We start from the raw sequence: 19,723 nt of genomic DNA on the forward strand, positions 1-19,723 counted from the left end.
ACACATTTCAGTGTAATCCAAAACAGTTTCCATGTCCCAAATTTGAAGATACCTGTATAAGTGGGGGGCACAACTGGCATGGGGGTCTCCATAAGGGGTTTCGCAGGTCAGGCAAAGCAGACTGCGTTCAACCTTAATTTCCCACCCTTCATTTGCCTGTAAAAGTATTTAAATCATTTTAACATAACATACATCTGCTGGCTGGGAGACTAAAGGTTTATGTTACTCTGAGTCGGTTCCTCTGAACAGAGCGTCATATCGGTTTCACCAAACATGCGATATGGCTGCCTGCGTACAAAATGTATCACTTACACATTATAATATGAAGTGACCGTTTCCCTGCAAGTTATGGATATTACATTTTTTACCCCCCCCCCCCCCCCCCCGTGAATGAAATAATGGATGTAAAGTAGACCATCGATTTTTACCAGGATTTTAGGTATTTACACAATATATATTCCGGAATCACTGTGCAATGCACAGATGATACCGGCAATTATCTATACTAGGAAACTAACAGAATTGGAGCACTCATGTTACAGGCTTAGTCCAAAGAATAATGGACTTTAGCTGTAAACACAATCACCAATCGCAAATACAAGATTCAAACAAATGGAATATAAACACTATAGAGCCCGTGAGTGGATACAATAACCGTACTTTCCTATCCCAAGATTCATTTATGTAACGGATCAGACAATGTGGCAATGCTTACTGGAGTCGGAGGTTAGGTGCTCCAAGTCTCTCTCGCCTGCGTTTCATCATGGCGGCGTTATAGAAGCGCTGTCCACAGACGTGTGCCTCTAGTTAGAATCCAATGTAAAGTGCTCCGTGCACGCATCACTCCCAGGTTACCGCAGAGAGGTTGTAGGCGCAGGGATCGCCCGGGTACAGCACTCGGCTCATCTTACTCACAAGTCTTATTTACTCGGTCTCAAATGTGTGTGTGGGTGTCCGGGAGGCTTCGCACTCGCTGCCACCAGCGCTGACCACCTGAGACACTCAGCAGTCTTATAAATAGCAATGTATGCCTGATATGGGTGACAGCAAATCACCAACACCAAACTGAACATCTTCCCCCGGCCTCGTATATCAGAGTGGCAACAGACAACATTTCAGCAAATCAAGGAGCAAGAAGGAAGCTGATGGGTTGGAGGAGGGGAGGCAATAAGCTGGCACAATGCAGAGAGCAGGACATTGTAACTGGGAAGCTCGGGGAGCAGGGTGCAGCTGTTCCTCTCACACAACACTGACATTCCATTTAGGGAAGGCTAAATCTGAGCGGATTAGGTTTGAGGTGCAGTTTGTGAATCATGTTAAAAGTTCAAAAGGCAACTCAGGCGGAAGACAGGCGTGTTACGATCTGTTGCCCTGAACCTCCCTAGACCAGATGACAAGTCTCCTGCACCACAAGCCAGTGTGATCAGATTGGGCAGCTCCTCGTGGTTTCCCGATGATTCCACAACTCCTGCGTTCTTCAGTCTAAATATCTTTCTACGACTTGCTTCCTACGCCTCCTGGTGTTTGTAGATCTTCTGCCGTTCCTTGTGTCCACAGCCTCGGTTCCTTCCATTCCTCAAGTAACTTCTTTCAGGAGAATATAGAAGACAAATTCTTGTGACGAGAACTTTTTCAGAGATGCTGAAATGACCGACTGGTTAAAGTCCCCCAGCTCAGCACACTTTGTGCCATGGTAGTGGCCAGAAAATGGCCGAGATCCCAGCAGTAGTGTTACAAGATGGTCAACGCGCCATGATAGAGCACCAGGAACTTCTATAACTCCTGCTGTCTGTGTATTTGCTGCACCCGACATTCAGGGGGTGGATTAGGAGGCCTGGAGCGGTCAATGATAATGACAGGCCTGGGTGATCTCTCCATAATAACAGTCAATGAGATAATCCACCAATTCCTCCCCAAAATAACATGAACGAGCTTGTATCATGGCTGTGAAAAACATACAAGCCCTAGAGCTAGCCACAGTAATTAAAATATGCTTTTAAACTATACAGTTTCCCATTTCTTTATGTCCAGAGGCATATGACGTAATCAAATGCTTTCAATAGACCATTACAACTCTGACATCTGCTGACAGAAGTAAGGTACTGCACATTATTACTTAAATGTAAAATCGCAGATTAAAAGCAAAATAATGAAAATATTTTTTTCAAGGAAATGGCAAAATGTTATTTTTAATTTAATTAATACTAGCGGTTGCCCGTGGCTTTGCCCATGATGAAATAGCTTCTGCCAAGATTTTATTTAAAATTTGAGGTGTTCTAGTTGTATTGCTTTGCATAGGAGCCCTGTTGCGGGAGTGGCCCATGTGACCAGCAGCGCTATACAGACTGGTGGCAGCAGCGCCTTCACCCACCACTCACACCAATGTCACTGTGTGCCCTGTGCACAGACTGCTATGTAACCTCTTCTATTCACCCACCAATGTCACTGTGTGCCCTGTGCACAGACTGCTATATAGCCTCTCCTATTCACCCACCACTTACACCAATGTCACTGTGCACAGACTGCTATATAGCCTATCCTATTTACCCACCACTCACACCAATGTCACTGTGCACAGACTGCTATATAGCCTATCCTATTTACCCACCACTCACACCAATGTCACTGTGCACAGACTGCTATATAGCCTATCCTATTTACCCACCACTCACACCACTGTCACTATGTGCCCTGTGCACAGACTGCTATATAGCCTATCCTATTCACCCACCACTCACACCAATGTCATTGTGTGCCCTGTGCACAGACTGCTATGTAGCCTATCCTATTCACCCACCACTCACACCAATGTCATTGTGTGCTCTGTGCAGAGACTGCTATGTAGCCTCTCCTATTCACCCACCACTCACACCACTGTCACTGTGTGCCCTGTGCACAGACTGCTATGTAGCCTATCCTATTCACCCACCTCTCACACCAATGTCACTGTGTGCCCTGTGCACAGACTGCTATGTAGCCTATCCTATTCACCCACCACTCACACCAATGTCATTGTGTGCTCTGTGCAGAGACTGCTATGTAGCCTCTCCTATTCACCCACCACTCACACCACTGTCACTGTGTGCCCTGTGCACAGACTGCTATGTAGCCTATCCTATTCACCCACCTCTCACACCAATGTCACTGTGTGCCCTGTGCACAGACTGCTATGTAACCTCTCCTATTCACCCACCACTCACACCACTGTCACTGTGTGCCCTGTGCACAGACTGCTATGTAGCCTCTCCTATTCACCCACCACTCACACCAATGTCACAGTGTGCCCTGTGCACAGACTATGTAGCCTATCCTATTCACCCACCTCTCACACCAATGTCACTGTGTGCCCTGTGCACAGACTGTTATGTAGCCTCTCCTATTCACCCACCACTCACACCAATGTCACTGTGTGCACAGACTGCTATGTAGCCTCTCCTATTCAGCCACCACTCACACCAATGTCACTGTGTGCCCTGTGCACAGACTGTATATGTAGCCTCCTATTCACCCACCACTCACACCAATGTCACTGTGTGCCCTGTGCACAGACTGTATATGTAGCCTCTCCTATTCACCCACCACTCACACCAATGTCACTGTGTGCCCTGTGCACAGACTGTATATGTAGCCTCTCCTATTCACCCACCACTCACACCAATGTCACTGTGTGCCCTGTGCACAGACTGCTATGTAACCTCTCCTATTCACCCACCACTCACACCAATGTCACAGTGTGCCCTGTGCACAGACTATGTAGCCTATCCTATTCACCCACCTCTCACACCAATGTCACTGTGTGCCCTGTGCACAGACTGCTATGTAACCTATCCTATTCACCCACCACTCACACCAATGTCACTGTGTGCACAGACTGCTAAGTTGCCTCTCCTATTCACCCACCTCTCACACCAATGTCACTGTGTGCCCTGTGCACAGACTGCTATGTAACCTATCCTATTCACCCACCACTCACACCAATGTCACTGTGTGCACAGACTGCTAAGTTGCCTCTCCTCTTCAGCCACCACTCACACCTATAGCACTGTGTGCCCTGTGCACAGACTGCTATGTAGCCTATCCTATTCACCCACCACTCATACCAATGTCACTGTGTGCCCTGTGCACAGACTGCTATGTAGCCTATTCTATTCACCCACCACTCACACCAATGTCTCTGTGTACCCTGTGCACAGACTGCTATGTAGCCTATCCTATTCACCCACCACTCACACCAATGTCACTGTGTGCCCTGTGCACAGACTGCTATGTAGCCTATCCTATTCACCCACCACTCACACCTATGTCACTGTGTGCCCTGTGCACAGACTGCTATGTAACCTCTCCTATTCACCCACCATTCACACCTATGTCACTGTGTACCCTGTGCACAGACTGCTATGTAACCTATCCTATTCACCCACCTCTCACACCTATATCACTGTGTGCCCTGTGCACAGACTGCTATGTAGCCTATCCTATTCAAGTGATAGGAGCACAAAGCACCTCTCCCCTTACCGTCCGTGCGCATGGCGCCACACCTATCTCTTGCATTGAGGATATTAATAAATGTTTTTGTTATTGTTGAGCTTTAACTTGACGAATTGAGACAAAACAAAATACAGGTTATTTCTAGGGAGTTTCCGCTAGACAATGATGCAGTTTTCATGATAATCCGTTCAGTAGTTTTGCGACATCTTGGAGCAAACATACGCAATCATTTGTCAAAATATTTTAATTATATAGCCCATTTTTAAGAATAAGTGGCTACTATACGGTTTTAAATGTATGTCATTAATAGGGGGAGTGGGTCAAATTGATATTTGTGTACTTTTCTCAGAGATAATAAAGCCACAATTGGCATTATACATCAGATATTGAGTCCAGATTAAAAGTTTTCAGAATAATTTGCAGAGCTCTTTTTTGAAACTCTAAACTTAAAGAAACATATAATCCGTTATTAGTTCAACGCATATCAGTAAACACAGAGAAGGGTGACCATCTTTCTGATGAATATACACAGCACCAATCAGTGAGCTGCAAGTCTGCAAATAACATAAGTTATATAAAACCACTACGTACACATCTAACAGGCTGTTCTCTCCCTGAGACACAATATTCGGGAAGAGTGAGCTGTAGGCTGGAATCTGGGAGACAGGTGACGATATTTTTAGTATCTGTCAGATCCTCCTGTGGGGATGGAGTCAGACATCAACTCGGCTGTTAAAGTGAAACATTAAAACTGAAGTACAATAATAGTTTCTGTACGTTTTTAAAAAAAGAAGAGCTTTATTATTTTTCTTATATGCATAATTTAGCATTTCTATTACTTAGCAAAACTGTACATTGAGGTTTAAACTTATTTTAAATCGGCATACAATGATCTCATTGTAATGTGTAAATACAACATATCAGCCGATCATATAAATGTAATATTGTACATAATGTCTGTAGACCCATTTAAGAATTTAGCCATGTTTGTATGTCCCTACACTGAAATTGGTTTTGGTCCTTCGCCCTTTACAACTGTACCCGACACTAGGAGACCATGGACATCCAGCTTTTCGGGTGGGGGTCATAGGCTTCATCAAGTTCCAGCCACTCAGACAAGGGGGAAGTTCCTGACATATGTTAAGTATACACCGATCCCCCCCTCAGGTGTGAGATGGGTCCTGCGAGCGGTTCTCACAGTGAACACGCACTGCAAATTACTTTTGCAATTCAATTCCGAACTTGTATTGCTTTTTCTGAGGAAATTCCCATTTTGTTTTGTGTTCCCCCCTGAGCAGGTAAAAAGGTAGGGAAAATCTTTATTGTAAGGTACAGATATCCTGACACCTATGAATTTCTCTAACAAGGTCAATAATGTATGTTGAGATGTAAATTATATGGGACAGGTATGTGGAGGTGTAAATGTTGTGGGACAGGTATGTGGAGGTGTAAATAATGTAGGACAGGTATGTGGAGGTGTAAATGATGTGGGACAGGTATGTAGGAGGTGTAAATGATGTGGGACAGGTATGTAGGAGGTGTAAATGATGTAGGACAGGTATGTAGGAGGTGTAAATGATGTGGGACAGGTATGTGGAGGTGTAAATGATGTGGGACAGGTATGTGGAGGTGTAAATGATGTGGGACAGGTATGTAGGAGGTGTAAATGATGTGGGACAGGTATGTGGAGGTGTAAATAATGTAGGACAGGTATGTGTGTATATGCTTTTTCTGAGGAAATTCCCATTTTGTTTTGTGTTCCCCCCTGAGCAGGTAAAAAGGTAGGGAAAATCTTTATTGTAAGGTACAGATATCCTGACACCTATGAATTTCTCTAACAAGGTCAATAATGTATGTTGAGATGTAAATTATATGGGACAGGTATGTGGAGGTGTAAATGTTGTGGGACAGGTATGTGGAGGTGTAAATAATGTAGGACAGGTATGTGGAGGTGTAAATGATGTGGGACAGGTATGTAGGAGGTGTAAATGATGTGGGACAGGTATGTAGGAGGTGTAAATGATGTAGGACAGGTATGTAGGAGGTGTAAATGATGTGGGACAGGTATGTGGAGGTGTAAATGATGTGGGACAGGTATGTGGAGGTGTAAATGATGTGGGACAGGTATGTAGGAGGTGTAAATGATGTGGGACAGGTATGTGGAGGTGTAAATAATGTAGGACAGGTATGTGGAGGTGTAAATGATGTGGGACAGGTATGTAGGAGGTGTAAATGATGTGGGACAGGTATGTAGGAGGTGTAAATGATGTAGGACAGGTATGTAGGAGGTGTAAATGATGTGGGACAGGTATGTGGAGGTGTAAATGATGTGGGACAGGTATGTGGAGGTGTAAATGATGTGGGACAGGTATGTAGGAGGTGTAAATGATGTGGGACAGGTATGTGGAGGTGTAAATGATGTGGGACAGGTATGTGGAGGTGTAAATGATGTAGGACAGGTATGTAGGAGGTGTAAATGATGTGGGACAGGTACGTGGAGGTGTAAATTATATGGGACAGGAATGTGGAGGAGTAAATTATATGGGACAGGTACGTGGAGGTGTAAATTATATGGGACAGGAATGTGGAGGAGTAAATTATATGGGACAGGTATGTAGGAGGTGTAAATAATGTGGGACAGGTATGTAGGAGGTGTAAATGATGTAGGACAGGTATGTAGGAGGTGTAAATGATGTGGGACAGGTATGTGGAGGTGTAAATGATGTGGGACAGGTATGTAGGAGGTGTAAGTGATGTGGGACAGGTATGTGGAGGTGTAAATGATGTGGGACAGGTATGTGGAGGTGTAAATGATGTAGGACAGGTATGTAGGAGGTGTAAATGATGTGGGACAGGTATGTGGAGGTGTAAATGATGTGGGACAGGTATGTGGAGGTGTAAATGATGTGGGGCAGGTATGTGGAGGTGTAAATGATGGGGACAGGTATGTGGAGGTGTAAATAATGTAGGACAGGTATGTGGAGGTGTAAATGATGTAGGACAGGTATGTGGAGGTGTAAATGATGGGGACAGGTATGTGGAGGTGTAAATGATGTAGGACAGGTATGTGTGTATTGCTTTTTCTGAGGAAATTCCCATTTTGTTTTGTGTTCCCCCCTGAGCAGGTAAAAAGGTAGGGAAAATCTTTATTGTAAGGTACAGATATCCTGACACCTATGAATTTCTCTAACAAGGTCAATAATGTATGTTGAGATGTAAATTATATGGGACAGGTATGTGGAGGTGTAAATGTTGTGGGACAGGTATGTGGAGGTGTAAATAATGTAGGACAGGTATGTGGAGGTGTAAATGATGTGGGACAGGTATGTAGGAGGTGTAAATGATGTGGGACAGGTATGTAGGAGGTGTAAATGATGTAGGACAGGTATGTAGGAGGTGTAAATGATGTGGGACAGGTATGTGGAGGTGTAAATGATGTGGGACAGGTATGTGGAGGTGTAAATGATGTGGGACAGGTATGTAGGAGGTGTAAATGATGTGGGACAGGTATGTGGAGGTGTAAATAATGTAGGACAGGTATGTGGAGGTGTAAATGATGTGGGACAGGTATGTAGGAGGTGTAAATGATGTGGGACAGGTATGTAGGAGGTGTAAATGATGTAGGACAGGTATGTAGGAGGTGTAAATGATGTGGGACAGGTATGTGGAGGTGTAAATGATGTGGGACAGGTATGTGGAGGTGTAAATGATGTGGGACAGGTATGTAGGAGGTGTAAATGATGTGGGACAGGTATGTGGAGGTGTAAATGATGTGGGACAGGTATGTGGAGGTGTAAATGATGTAGGACAGGTATGTAGGAGGTGTAAATGATGTGGGACAGGTACGTGGAGGTGTAAATTATATGGGACAGGAATGTGGAGGAGTAAATTATATGGGACAGGTACGTGGAGGTGTAAATTATATGGGACAGGAATGTGGAGGAGTAAATTATATGGGACAGGTATGTAGGAGGTGTAAATAATGTGGGACAGGTATGTAGGAGGTGTAAATGATGTGGGACAGGTATGTGGAGGTGTAAATGATGTGGGACAGGTATGTAGGAGGTGTAAGTGATGTGGGACAGGTATGTGGAGGTGTAAATGATGTGGGACAGGTATGTAGGAGGTGTAAATGATGTGGGACAGGTATGTGGAGGTGTAAATGATGTGGGACAGGTATGTAGGAGGTGTAAATGATGTGGGACAGGTATGTGGAGGTGTAAATGATGTGGGACAGGTATGTGGAGGTGTAAATGATGTGGGGCAGGTATGTGGAGGTGTAAATGATGGGGACAGGTATGTGGAGGTGTAAATAATGTAGGACAGGTATGTGGAGGTGTAAATGATGTAGGACAGGTATGTGGAGGTGTAAATGATGGGGACAGGTATGTGGAGGTGTAAATGATGTAGGACAGGTATGTGTGTATTGCTTTTTCTGAGGAAATTCCCATTTTGTTTTGTGTTCCCCCCTGAGCAGGTAAAAAGGTAGGGAAAATCTTTATTGTAAGGTACAGATATCCTGACACCTATGAATTTCTCTAACAAGGTCAATAATGTATGTTGAGATGTAAATTATATGGGACAGGTATGTGGAGGTGTAAATGTTGTGGGACAGGTATGTGGAGGTGTAAATAATGTAGGACAGGTATGTGGAGGTGTAAATGATGTGGGACAGGTATGTAGGAGGTGTAAATGATGTGGGACAGGTATGTAGGAGGTGTAAATGATGTAGGACAGGTATGTAGGAGGTGTAAATGATGTGGGACAGGTATGTGGAGGTGTAAATGATGTGGGACAGGTATGTGGAGGTGTAAATGATGTGGGACAGGTATGTAGGAGGTGTAAATGATGTGGGACAGGTATGTGGAGGTGTAAATAATGTAGGACAGGTATGTGGAGGTGTAAATGATGTGGGACAGGTATGTAGGAGGTGTAAATGATGTGGGACAGGTATGTAGGAGGTGTAAATGATGTAGGACAGGTATGTAGGAGGTGTAAATGATGTGGGACAGGTATGTGGAGGTGTAAATGATGTGGGACAGGTATGTGGAGGTGTAAATGATGTGGGACAGGTATGTAGGAGGTGTAAATGATGTGGGACAGGTATGTGGAGGTGTAAATGATGTGGGACAGGTATGTGGAGGTGTAAATGATGTAGGACAGGTATGTAGGAGGTGTAAATGATGTGGGACAGGTACGTGGAGGTGTAAATTATATGGGACAGGAATGTGGAGGAGTAAATTATATGGGACAGGTACGTGGAGGTGTAAATTATATGGGACAGGAATGTGGAGGAGTAAATTATATGGGACAGGTATGTAGGAGGTGTAAATAATGTGGGACAGGTATGTAGGAGGTGTAAATGATGTAGGACAGGTATGTAGGAGGTGTAAATGATGTGGGACAGGTATGTGGAGGTGTAAATGATGTGGGACAGGTATGTAGGAGGTGTAAGTGATGTGGGACAGGTATGTGGAGGTGTAAATGATGTGGGACAGGTATGTGGAGGTGTAAATGATGTAGGACAGGTATGTAGGAGGTGTAAATGATGTGGGACAGGTATGTGGAGGTGTAAATGATGTGGGACAGGTATGTGGAGGTGTAAATGATGTGGGGCAGGTATGTGGAGGTGTAAATGATGGGGACAGGTATGTGGAGGTGTAAATAATGTAGGACAGGTATGTGGAGGTGTAAATGATGTAGGACAGGTATGTGGAGGTGTAAATGATGGGGACAGGTATGTGGAGGTGTAAATGATGTAGGACAGGTATGTGTGTATTGCTTTTTCTGAGGAAATTCCCATTTTGTTTTGTGTTCCCCCCTGAGCAGGTAAAAAGGTAGGGAAAATCTTTATTGTAAGGTACAGATATCCTGACACCTATGAATTTCTCTAACAAGGTCAATAATGTATGTTGAGATGTAAATTATATGGGACATGTATGTGGAGGTGTAAATGTTGTGGGACAGGTATGTGGAGGTGTAAATAATGTAGGACAGGTATGTGGAGGTGTAAATGATGTGGGACAGGTATGTAGGAGGTGTAAATGATGTGGGACAGGTATGTAGGAGGTGTAAATGATGTAGGACAGGTATGTAGGAGGTGTAAATGATGTGGGACAGGTATGTGGAGGTGTAAATGATGTGGGACAGGTATGTGGAGGTGTAAATGATGTGGGACAGGTATGTAGGAGGTGTAAATGATGTGGGACAGGTATGTGGAGGTGTAAATGATGTGGGACAGGTATGTGGAGGTGTAAATGATGTAGGACAGGTATGTAGGAGGTGTAAATGATGTGGGACAGGTACGTGGAGGTGTAAATTATATGGGACAGGAATGTGGAGGAGTAAATTATATGGGACAGGTACGTGGAGGTGTAAATTATATGGGACAGGAATGTGGAGGAGTAAATTATATGGGACAGGTATGTAGGAGGTGTAAATAATGTGGGACAGGTATGTAGGAGGTGTAAATGATGTAGGACAGGTATGTAGGAGGTGTAAATGATGTGGGACAGGTATGTGGAGGTGTAAATGATGTGGGACAGGTATGTAGGAGGTGTAAGTGATGTGGGACAGGTATGTGGAGGTGTAAATGATGTGGGACAGGTATGTGGAGGTGTAAATGATGTAGGACAGGTATGTAGGAGGTGTAAATGATGTGGGACAGGTATGTGGAGGTGTAAATGATGTAGGACAGGTATGTGTGTATATGCTTTTTCTGAGGAAATTCCCATTTTGTTTTGTGTTCCCCCCTGAGCAGGTAAAAAGGTAGGGAAAATCTTTATTGTAAGGTACAGATATCCTGACACCTATGAATTTCTCTAACAAGGTCAATAATGTATGTTGAGATGTAAATTATATGGGACATGTATGTGGAGGTGTAAATGTTGTGGGACAGGTATGTGGAGGTGTAAATGATGTAGGACAGGTATGTGGAGGTGTAAATGATGTAGGACAGGTATGTGGAGGTGTAAATTATGTGGGACAGGTATGTGGAGGTGTAAATGATGCGGGACAGGTATGTGGCGGTGTAAATAATGCAGGACAGGTATGTGGCGGTGTAAATAATGCAGGACAGGTATGTGGAGGTCTAAATGATGTGGGACAGGTATGTGGAGGTCTAAATGATGTGGGACAGGTATGTGGAGGTGTAAATGAAGTGGGACAGGTATGTGGCGGTGTAAATGGTATGGGTCAGGTATATGGAGGTGTTGTATTGATAATAGAGGGGTTTTTGAACTTGCAGATGAGATGTAAAGAGTGTTTATTCCAACTTTTCACAAACTTGTATAAAACCACTATACAGACATTTTTCGGTATCCAAAATGCTGAAGACTTTAATTTGCTGAGAAACACTTGCTCACTATCATTTTTCCATCATTAATAAGTGCAAAACACATCCAACTGACACCTTTAAGAACCGAAGATAAAAATGTGTGAGACTGGTGCCAAGTACCCTATAAGATCTAGTAATAGATCCAGATGTGCAGCCAGGAACTGCAGGAGCTTATCAACTTGGCCCCTTGTCTGCTTCCTCAGGCTGCTCTGAGGATGCAGACGTTGGCTCTGTGAAACGCATCGCTAAGGAATCTAATTACTGGTACTCACCACTCATTCACTTTTTTCTTTTTTTTTATTGCAAGTTTTATTGTACTTTATTGAAGTTTATATTTTATATCCATGTAAAATATCAGTTTACTCTTTGCGTATTTATTTTATACGGTGGAATTTCACACCTTAATAGAAAAATAAAACACATTTTATTTGGTAAAATATTTTTTTTTCAAGAGTTTTATCCAAGAGCATTTAATCTTGGATCCAGTAAGTACTTTTGGGATCCACTTATTTTGCAGGTAATACCGACGGACATCGGGTTATCAGAAATAAATGGCCAAGGCTTTCACTACATCCCATTCAAGGACCTTACATTGGGTACATCGATCTGCATTATGGAGGCTTGTTAGATGTGTATCCCCCGCTAAATGTGGGACATTTTGGCATGATTCACCAACATTGGCGAGATCTACGTTGCATTTGGCGACCACCGTTGGACCACGGTGAAAATTGTACCCGTCTATTACGCACTTGGAAGAGGTCAGTGCACATCCGTTTTTTAGGCGAAACAATATATATTTTTTCTACGTTAAGACACTTTATTGTTGTCTCTTTGACCTTTTTTTCATACATCTTTGACTCAATCGAGAAGACTATCCAAACAATGCTCTAATTAAGAATAGATCAAAGAAAGCGCCTGAACCAACCTTTTAAGAACCTGCAGTACTTCCCTTATGGCCACTAACAGCCATCTATATGGTCCTGCTACAGTATCTCAGTTGTCACTTTTATGTGGTCCAGGATGGTGTCCCCACTTTTTCATGCGCTTCTCACGGGTCGCTTTTTGTAGAAAAGTTGCGCAACCTCACAGGGAGTTACAGCGATTTGGTATTTAAGACTTTCACCTTTCTCAGTCACGCAATGCATGCGTGCTTCATGATATAAACAGGCTCTCTCAAGCTCACTCCTAACTGAATTGACCCATTTAAATGTTAGCCTTTAAATTGTACCACAAATGACCTAAGTAAGTGCGTTCAGGATTGAAGCCTTGTGTTGCTATCAATGTGTATGCGCAGTGTGTATTGGCAGTACTCTTTATTTTGGATTTGCGAATAAACCTCAACGGACTTTGTAACTCCACTTACACTTTGCGGACTTCACAATTCAATTACATTAATACTGTCCCTTAAACGTTTGTGTGATTGACTCATCAGCTGAGACACCACAGATAAAAACAGCAGCTATAATGCAGGACGGTTGTGTGTGTGTGTGTGTGTGTGTGTGTGTGTGTGTGTGTCAGATCTTATTCAAACCGCTGCCGTGGCGTTTCGCTGGAATTGTGCACAGATGCGGCGCATACAGTTTTATCCATCGCATTTTATCTGCACTAGGGGGTAAATGTTCATTACACTCCATAGGGAAGAGAGACAGAGGAAATTTAATTTCACACTAGAAATCTGCTATATATGCCATTTTCCTGCTGTTCACACAAGGAGCTCCCAGCAATAGGCATGGGCACGCCGCCAATGGGAGAGATCAGACAGATGATACAATACTTTCTTAAACAAGTATCCCATTTAAAAATGTATTATATACCGCATGATGTATATGTTATACACAAGTCTCTCTGAGTAAAGCACAAGGACTGGCAAGGGCCAAGTAGACCAGAAGACACAGTTCCTAATTACCTCAGGAAGGAGAAGGTGCTCTGTGAAACGCGTTGTTGAGGAGAGGATGTAAAGTTTGTTCATCATTTCTACTTGAAAACTATCATTTTAAGCATTTGCAACAAGTTTTATTTCACAAAGGGAATCTTCTTGCACATATAACTTTTTAATGAAAAATTTAAAAAGCCAGAAAACAGGAGAAAATGCACGAAAAATGTTCTCACCCATGCAGCACCAACAAACTCAGAGGAGCCCCCTTTCTAAAGAGGCAAATCCACTCTTTCAAATCCTGGTGATCACCAAACACCCTTAGCTACAAAAAGCATTAGGTGCCATTTGTTTTGTTTTAGGTGCCACCATAGGTTATCTACTTTTCAAAATGGTATGCCTAGTTGGGCTACATTATTATTCCTACACATGCAGTGATCGCGGCGAGTGGAAAAAATTGTGGGTACCAGGGATCCCTCACTTTAAAAAATTGGGGTCCCACACCACTTTTTCTGGGTCCCGTTACATATTATGGGAGTTGAGGGCAGGCACCAGTTGGCACTGTGCTGGGGGGTATAGAGCAGTTGGGGTAGAAGGGGTTGGGGTAGAGTAGAGGGTAAAGGCAAGGAAAAGTTGGGGTACAGCTGCAGCTATAGGGGAGTAAGGGCAGGCAGGGTTGGGGGTAGGGAGGGGTAAGTGCAGACAGTTGATGCAACAGTGTTGGGGGGGCATGGAGGGTACTAGGGGCAGGTTGTGTGAGGGGCAATGGTAAATAGCAGCTGGCGCAGTACTTGGGGGGTACAGTGGGGGTTAGCGGTAAGCAGTACTTGGGGAAAGGAGGGGGCGAGGGTAGATAGCAGCTGGGGCAGTACTGCGGGCAAGGAGGAGGTTAGGGACAGGCAGTGCTAGGTGTAGGGAGGGGGCCAGGGTAGATAGCAGCTAGGGCAGTACTGGGGGTGCGGGGGGGGGCAAGGAGGGGGTTAGGGGCAGAGCTGGGTCAGGATAGCAGCTGGGGCAGCACTGGAGGTAGAGGGGGCAATTGTAGATAGCAGGAGCAGTACGGGAGACATATAGGGGAAAAAGTTGTTAGCAGCTAGGGCAGTGCTGGGGGTAAGGAAGTGGTTAGGGGCAAGCAATACTGGGTGTAGGGAGTGGTAAGGGTAGAAAACTAGGGCAGTACTGGGGCTCAAGGAGGGTGTTAGGGGCAGGCAATACTGGAGGCAGTACTGGGGTTAGGGAGAGGGTTAGGATAGCAGCTGGGCAGAACTGAGGGTAGGGAGGAGGTAAAGATAGACAGCACATGGGGTACTGTTTACCTCCTTGCTTTTGCTGGGAGCCCCCGGTCGGGTCACTGTTGCACCACCGACAATTCTGCTGCCCGATGGATGCAGTGCATACAGACTCAGTCAGGGGTCGTGCGGCGAGGGCTATTGGCTGGGGGAAGACGCCGCAGTGCAGCAATTGGCTGGGGGAAGACGCCGCAGCGCAGCGATTGGCTGGGGGAAGACGCCGCAGCGCAGCGATTGGCTGGAGGAAGACGCCGCAGCGCAGCGATTGGCTGGGGGAAGACGCCGCAGCGCAGCGATTGGCTGGGGGAAGACGCCGCAGCGCAGCGATTGGCTGGGGGAAGACGCCGCAGCGCAGCGATTGGCTGGGGGAAGACGCCGCAGCGCAGCGATTGGCTGGGGGAAGACGCCGCAGCGCAGCGATTGGCTGGGGGAAGACGCCGCAGCGCAGCGATTGGCTACAGCAGCATAAACAGAGCCAGCGGGTGCTCTACAGGACCTGATCAGTTTTTAAATCTGGCTCCCCCAGTTTGCTGTAGCGCGTATTTTGCGAACCCTTGACATTCACTTGTTTGCAGGGATCGCAAAATACACGCTATAGCGTGTTTTTAAGCGCTACAGGCACTTGGGGACCCGATTTTAAAAATTAAGTGGGTCCTGCAGGACCAGCTATGTGCAGAGCCCCAGCAGCCAACTGCTTTTGGCGGCGTCTCTTCAACTAGTTCCCTCCCCTCCCGCCCTCACCCAATCTCTAACCACGGACATCGGCCGGCCCACCAGCCCGGCCCCGCCCACTCCCCGGGAGCAGCAGCAACATCTGTGGACCGCTAAGCCCCGCCCACTGCACAGGAGCAGAAACAGCAAGGCAGCGCCTCTAGCCACGCAACCAGGCTGAACACGGAGCAGATGAGAGCCGGGAGCTGAGCACAGCATGGAGACCAGAAGTAATCCGGATAACACACCCCATGACCCACAACAGCAGCGGCAACACGCCATTCCCCATGCTGAGAAGATTGTTGAACAGACCTATGGTAGGAAGCTCAGTACCCCCGTCTGCTCAGCACTCCTCTTTCTGCTTCAGTCACACAGTACTCCTCTCTCTCACTGAGGGGTCTATTTACTAAGCAGTGTTGGGAGCTGATTGGCTTGCAATTATCACTTTCTTATCACTTTTCACTCTGTCTCCTAACTGTCATTTTTCAAACACAGCCTGTGAGATGGCAGTTGGGAGCTGATTGGCTGGCACCTTATCACTTTTCACTCTGTCTCCTAACACTGCTTAGTAAATAGGCCCCTAATTCCCCTTTACTTTCTGACTGCTTTCTCCCCTTGCTCCCTCCCTACCCCCAGCAATGCCTGGCCCTAGCCCCCTCCTTGCCCCCAGTACTGCCCTAACTGCTATCTACCTTTGCCCACTCCATTCCCCCAGTACTACATGCCCCTAACCTCCTTGCCCCGCAGCACAGCGCCAGCTGCTTTCTATCATTGCTCCCTCCCTACCCCTACCACAGCCTGCCCCCAGCCCCCTCGTTGCCCCCCAGCACAGTCATAATTGCTGTCTGCACCTACCCCTCCCTACCCGTGGCACTACATGCCCTTACTGCCCTCTACCCAACTTCTCCCTGCCTATACTCCCAGCTCTACCCCAACTACTATCTGCCCATATTCCCAGAAACTGTGGAGTAGGACCCCAATTTTCTTTAAAGGGAGGGGTCCCTGGGACCCACAATTTTTTTCGCTTAGCGCGATCAGTTCGTGAATATATATATATATATACACACACACACAGGTTGAGTCTCCCATATGCAAATACGGAATATTTTCAGCATGACTGAGATAATGAAACCTTTGATTTTTGATGGTTTAATGTACATAAACTTTGTCTAAGGCACAAATTATTAAAAAGATTGTATAAAATAACCTTCAGGCTGTGTGTATAAGGTGTATATAACACATAAATGCATTCTGTGTGTATATTTGGGTCCCATTTCCAAGACATTTCATTAGAATTTGCAATTATTCCAAAATACAGAATATTCCGATATCCAAAATACCCCTGGTCCCAAGCATTTTGGATATGGGAGACTCAACCTGTATATATATATATACACACATACATATATATATATATGTATATAGACACACACATATACATGCACACAGTACCAGTCAAAAGACACCACTATTTGACTACTGTTGTAATCCATTTATGGCACCAACCACTCAATTCAAAAAAGAGAAACAACAGTCCATTATTACTTTAAGACATGAAGGTCAGTCGATACAGAAAATTTCAAGAACTTTCAAAGTATCCTCAAGTTGCAAAAACCATCAAACGCTATGATGAAACTGGCTTTCATGAGGACCGCCCCAGGAAAGGAAGACCAAGAGTTACCTCTGCTGCAGAGGATAAGTTCATTAGCGTTACCAGCATCAGAAACCGCTACTTAACAGCACCTCAGATTAGAGACCACATAAAGTCTTCACAGAGTTCAAGTAGCAGACAAATCTCAACATCATCTGTTCAGAGGAGACTGCATGAATCAGACCCTCATGGTCGTAGTGTTGCGAAGAAGCCACTACTGAGGATGAAGAGAATTGTTTGGGCCAAGAAACACAAGGAATGGACATTAGACCAGTGGAAATCTGTACTTTGGTCCGATGAGTCCAAATTTGAGACTTTTGGTTCCAACCGACGTGTCCCCTATCTGAGACACAGATAGGGGAATTCAATATGGGAGCGAAAACTCAGTTTTTGCGATGTTTTCGCACCTATGACGTCATTAACGCAGGTTTTGCTTTTACACCGTATTCAATTTCAAAGACTTTTCACAGGTTCGAAAAGTCTTTGAAAAAAAGCGGGGATAACTTTTCACCACTGAATAGGTGGCGAAAAAAAGTGCAGAATTGGAGTTTAGGGGTGCAGGCTTAAAAAAAAAACAGCCTGCACCCTTCAGAATGACCCTTTGAAACGATCGGTGTCAAATAAAATAAATAAATATTCGGGACACCCCAAAAAAAGCACTTTGAATTTGGGGGCCAAAAAAAAAAATGTTGGGGAACAAAGTAAAAAAATTGCGAACTTGACTCTCGGGGGGTCCCCAAGTATGCCCCAGGTGTTTTTATCATTGCAGCTCCTTGCGCAAGTGGGTTTTTCACGATTTTTTCAAGTCTCTTTAGCAACTTTAAAATATGCTGACCCCCATTTTCAAGTACCCCAAATTTGCTGGTCATAGTTATTTTTCCCCCCCAAAAAAATCTAAATGCTCTTCTGCACCACTTTCTTCAAAGTCGCATTTATACACATGCAGCGGCTATTAGAAACCCCGACTTCCTTCAGGAGTTAAAAATGGGGGTACCCATAGTGATCCCCCATGTCTAGACATCATTAGGGGGATCCCTAGAATATTTTCCGAAAATTCTCGTTTTTGTTAACCTGTAAAAAAAATTTGTAAAAATTTAGAAAAAAAAAATTACATAAGGTCCCCCCCCCAAAAGCCAAACCAGCCCCAGGCTTGCCAGCCAGTGGTGGTTTCTAAAAATACGGGTAACAAAATGTGTAGGGTTCTACCGTATTTTAGAAACCAACACCAGGCTGCAGGGACTAGTGCTGGTTTTAAATAAAGGGGGCAAAAACGATTTGGCCCCCCTATTACCCCCATACCCACCAATGAAGGGGTATGGGGAAGAGCCCCAGGTTTCAGCGTAAGCCTGTGGTGCTCGGGAGAGGGGGGACCCTTTTTTGGGGGGTCCCCGAGATCACCGGCTTGCGCTGACCGACTTGGGGTGTAATGCTTTGGACCTGGAGCCCCAGTGATTGGGTCTCCGGGCTGTGGCATTACATCCCGGTTGGTTGGGTCTGGTGCTAGTCTTAAATATAGGGGGTACCCCACGTCGTTTTTGCCCCCTATATTTAAAACCAGCACTAGTCCCTGCAGCCTGGTGTTGGTTTCTAAAATACGGTTAAACCCTACACATTTTGTTCCCCGTATTTTTAGAAACCACCACTGGCTGGCAAGCCTGGGGCTGGTTTGGCATTTGGGGGGGGACCCTACGGCATTTTTTTTCTAAATTTTTACAAATTTTTTTTTACAGGTTAACTAAAACGGGAATTTTCGGTTAATATTCTAGGGACCCCCCTAAAGATGTCTAGACATGGGGGATCACTATGGGTACCCCCATTTTTAACTCCTGAAGGAAGTCTGGGTTTCTAATAGCCGCGGCAGGAAAAAACACCTTGCAAAGCTATTTAAAAATCCGACTTTCTTTTGCAGGCAAAAACGGGGTTACCCATAGTGATCCCCCATGTCTGAACATCTTTAAGGGGGTCCCAGGCATATTTCCCGAAATTCTCGTTTTTTTCCTTAAATGGGGTCAAGGGTCATTTTTTAAAAAACAGGGATAATTTTTCTAAGCACTATAGCAAGTGAAAAAAAATGCAGAATAGGGGTTTGGGGGTGTAGGCTTATAAAAAATAGCCTGTAGTTTTGGGAATATCCCCTTAAAAGGAAATGTTCAAAAAAAAATGTCCTAAAAAAAAAAAAAAACGGGACACCCTTAAAAAATGTAAAAAAAAAATTTTGGTTTAAAAAAAAAAAAAAATGAGGTAAAAAAAAAAAAAAATGAGGTAAAAAAAAAAAAACAAAGTAACAAAATTATTTCTGGTGGGGTCCCCAAGGGGCGGGTGTTTTTTTCAATGCGCAAAGTAGCGGCAGGTGCATTTTTGCAGAATTTTTAAAA

General features: G+C 44.8%; 1 protein-coding gene across 5 annotated transcripts in view; it reads right to left on the reverse strand.

Annotated features, from left to right (window-relative positions):
- The window catches only part of MAST2 (microtubule associated serine/threonine kinase 2), a 244,730-nt gene that overhangs the window by 112,116 nt on the left and 112,891 nt on the right, over window positions 1–19,723 (reverse strand). Inside the window, exon 1 of one of the 5 annotated variants that reach the window (XM_088471620.1) lies at window positions 716–1,251. The exons of 3 other annotated variants lie outside the window; for them this stretch is intronic. In XM_088471620.1, coding sequence (XP_088327746.1) covers window positions 716–765 — 50 coding nt within the window. In that variant the 5' untranslated portion in view covers window positions 766–1,251. Of the gene's footprint in view, window positions 1–715; window positions 1,252–19,723 lie in introns of those variants that run through there. One more of the 5 variants, XM_088471622.1, reaches the window with a different exon arrangement.

The sequence above is a fragment of the Taudactylus pleione genome, unplaced genomic scaffold (assembly GCF_031769625.1).
Source record: "Taudactylus pleione unplaced genomic scaffold, aTauple2 ptg000115l, whole genome shotgun sequence".
NCBI lineage: Eukaryota > Metazoa > Chordata > Amphibia > Anura > Myobatrachidae > Taudactylus > Taudactylus pleione.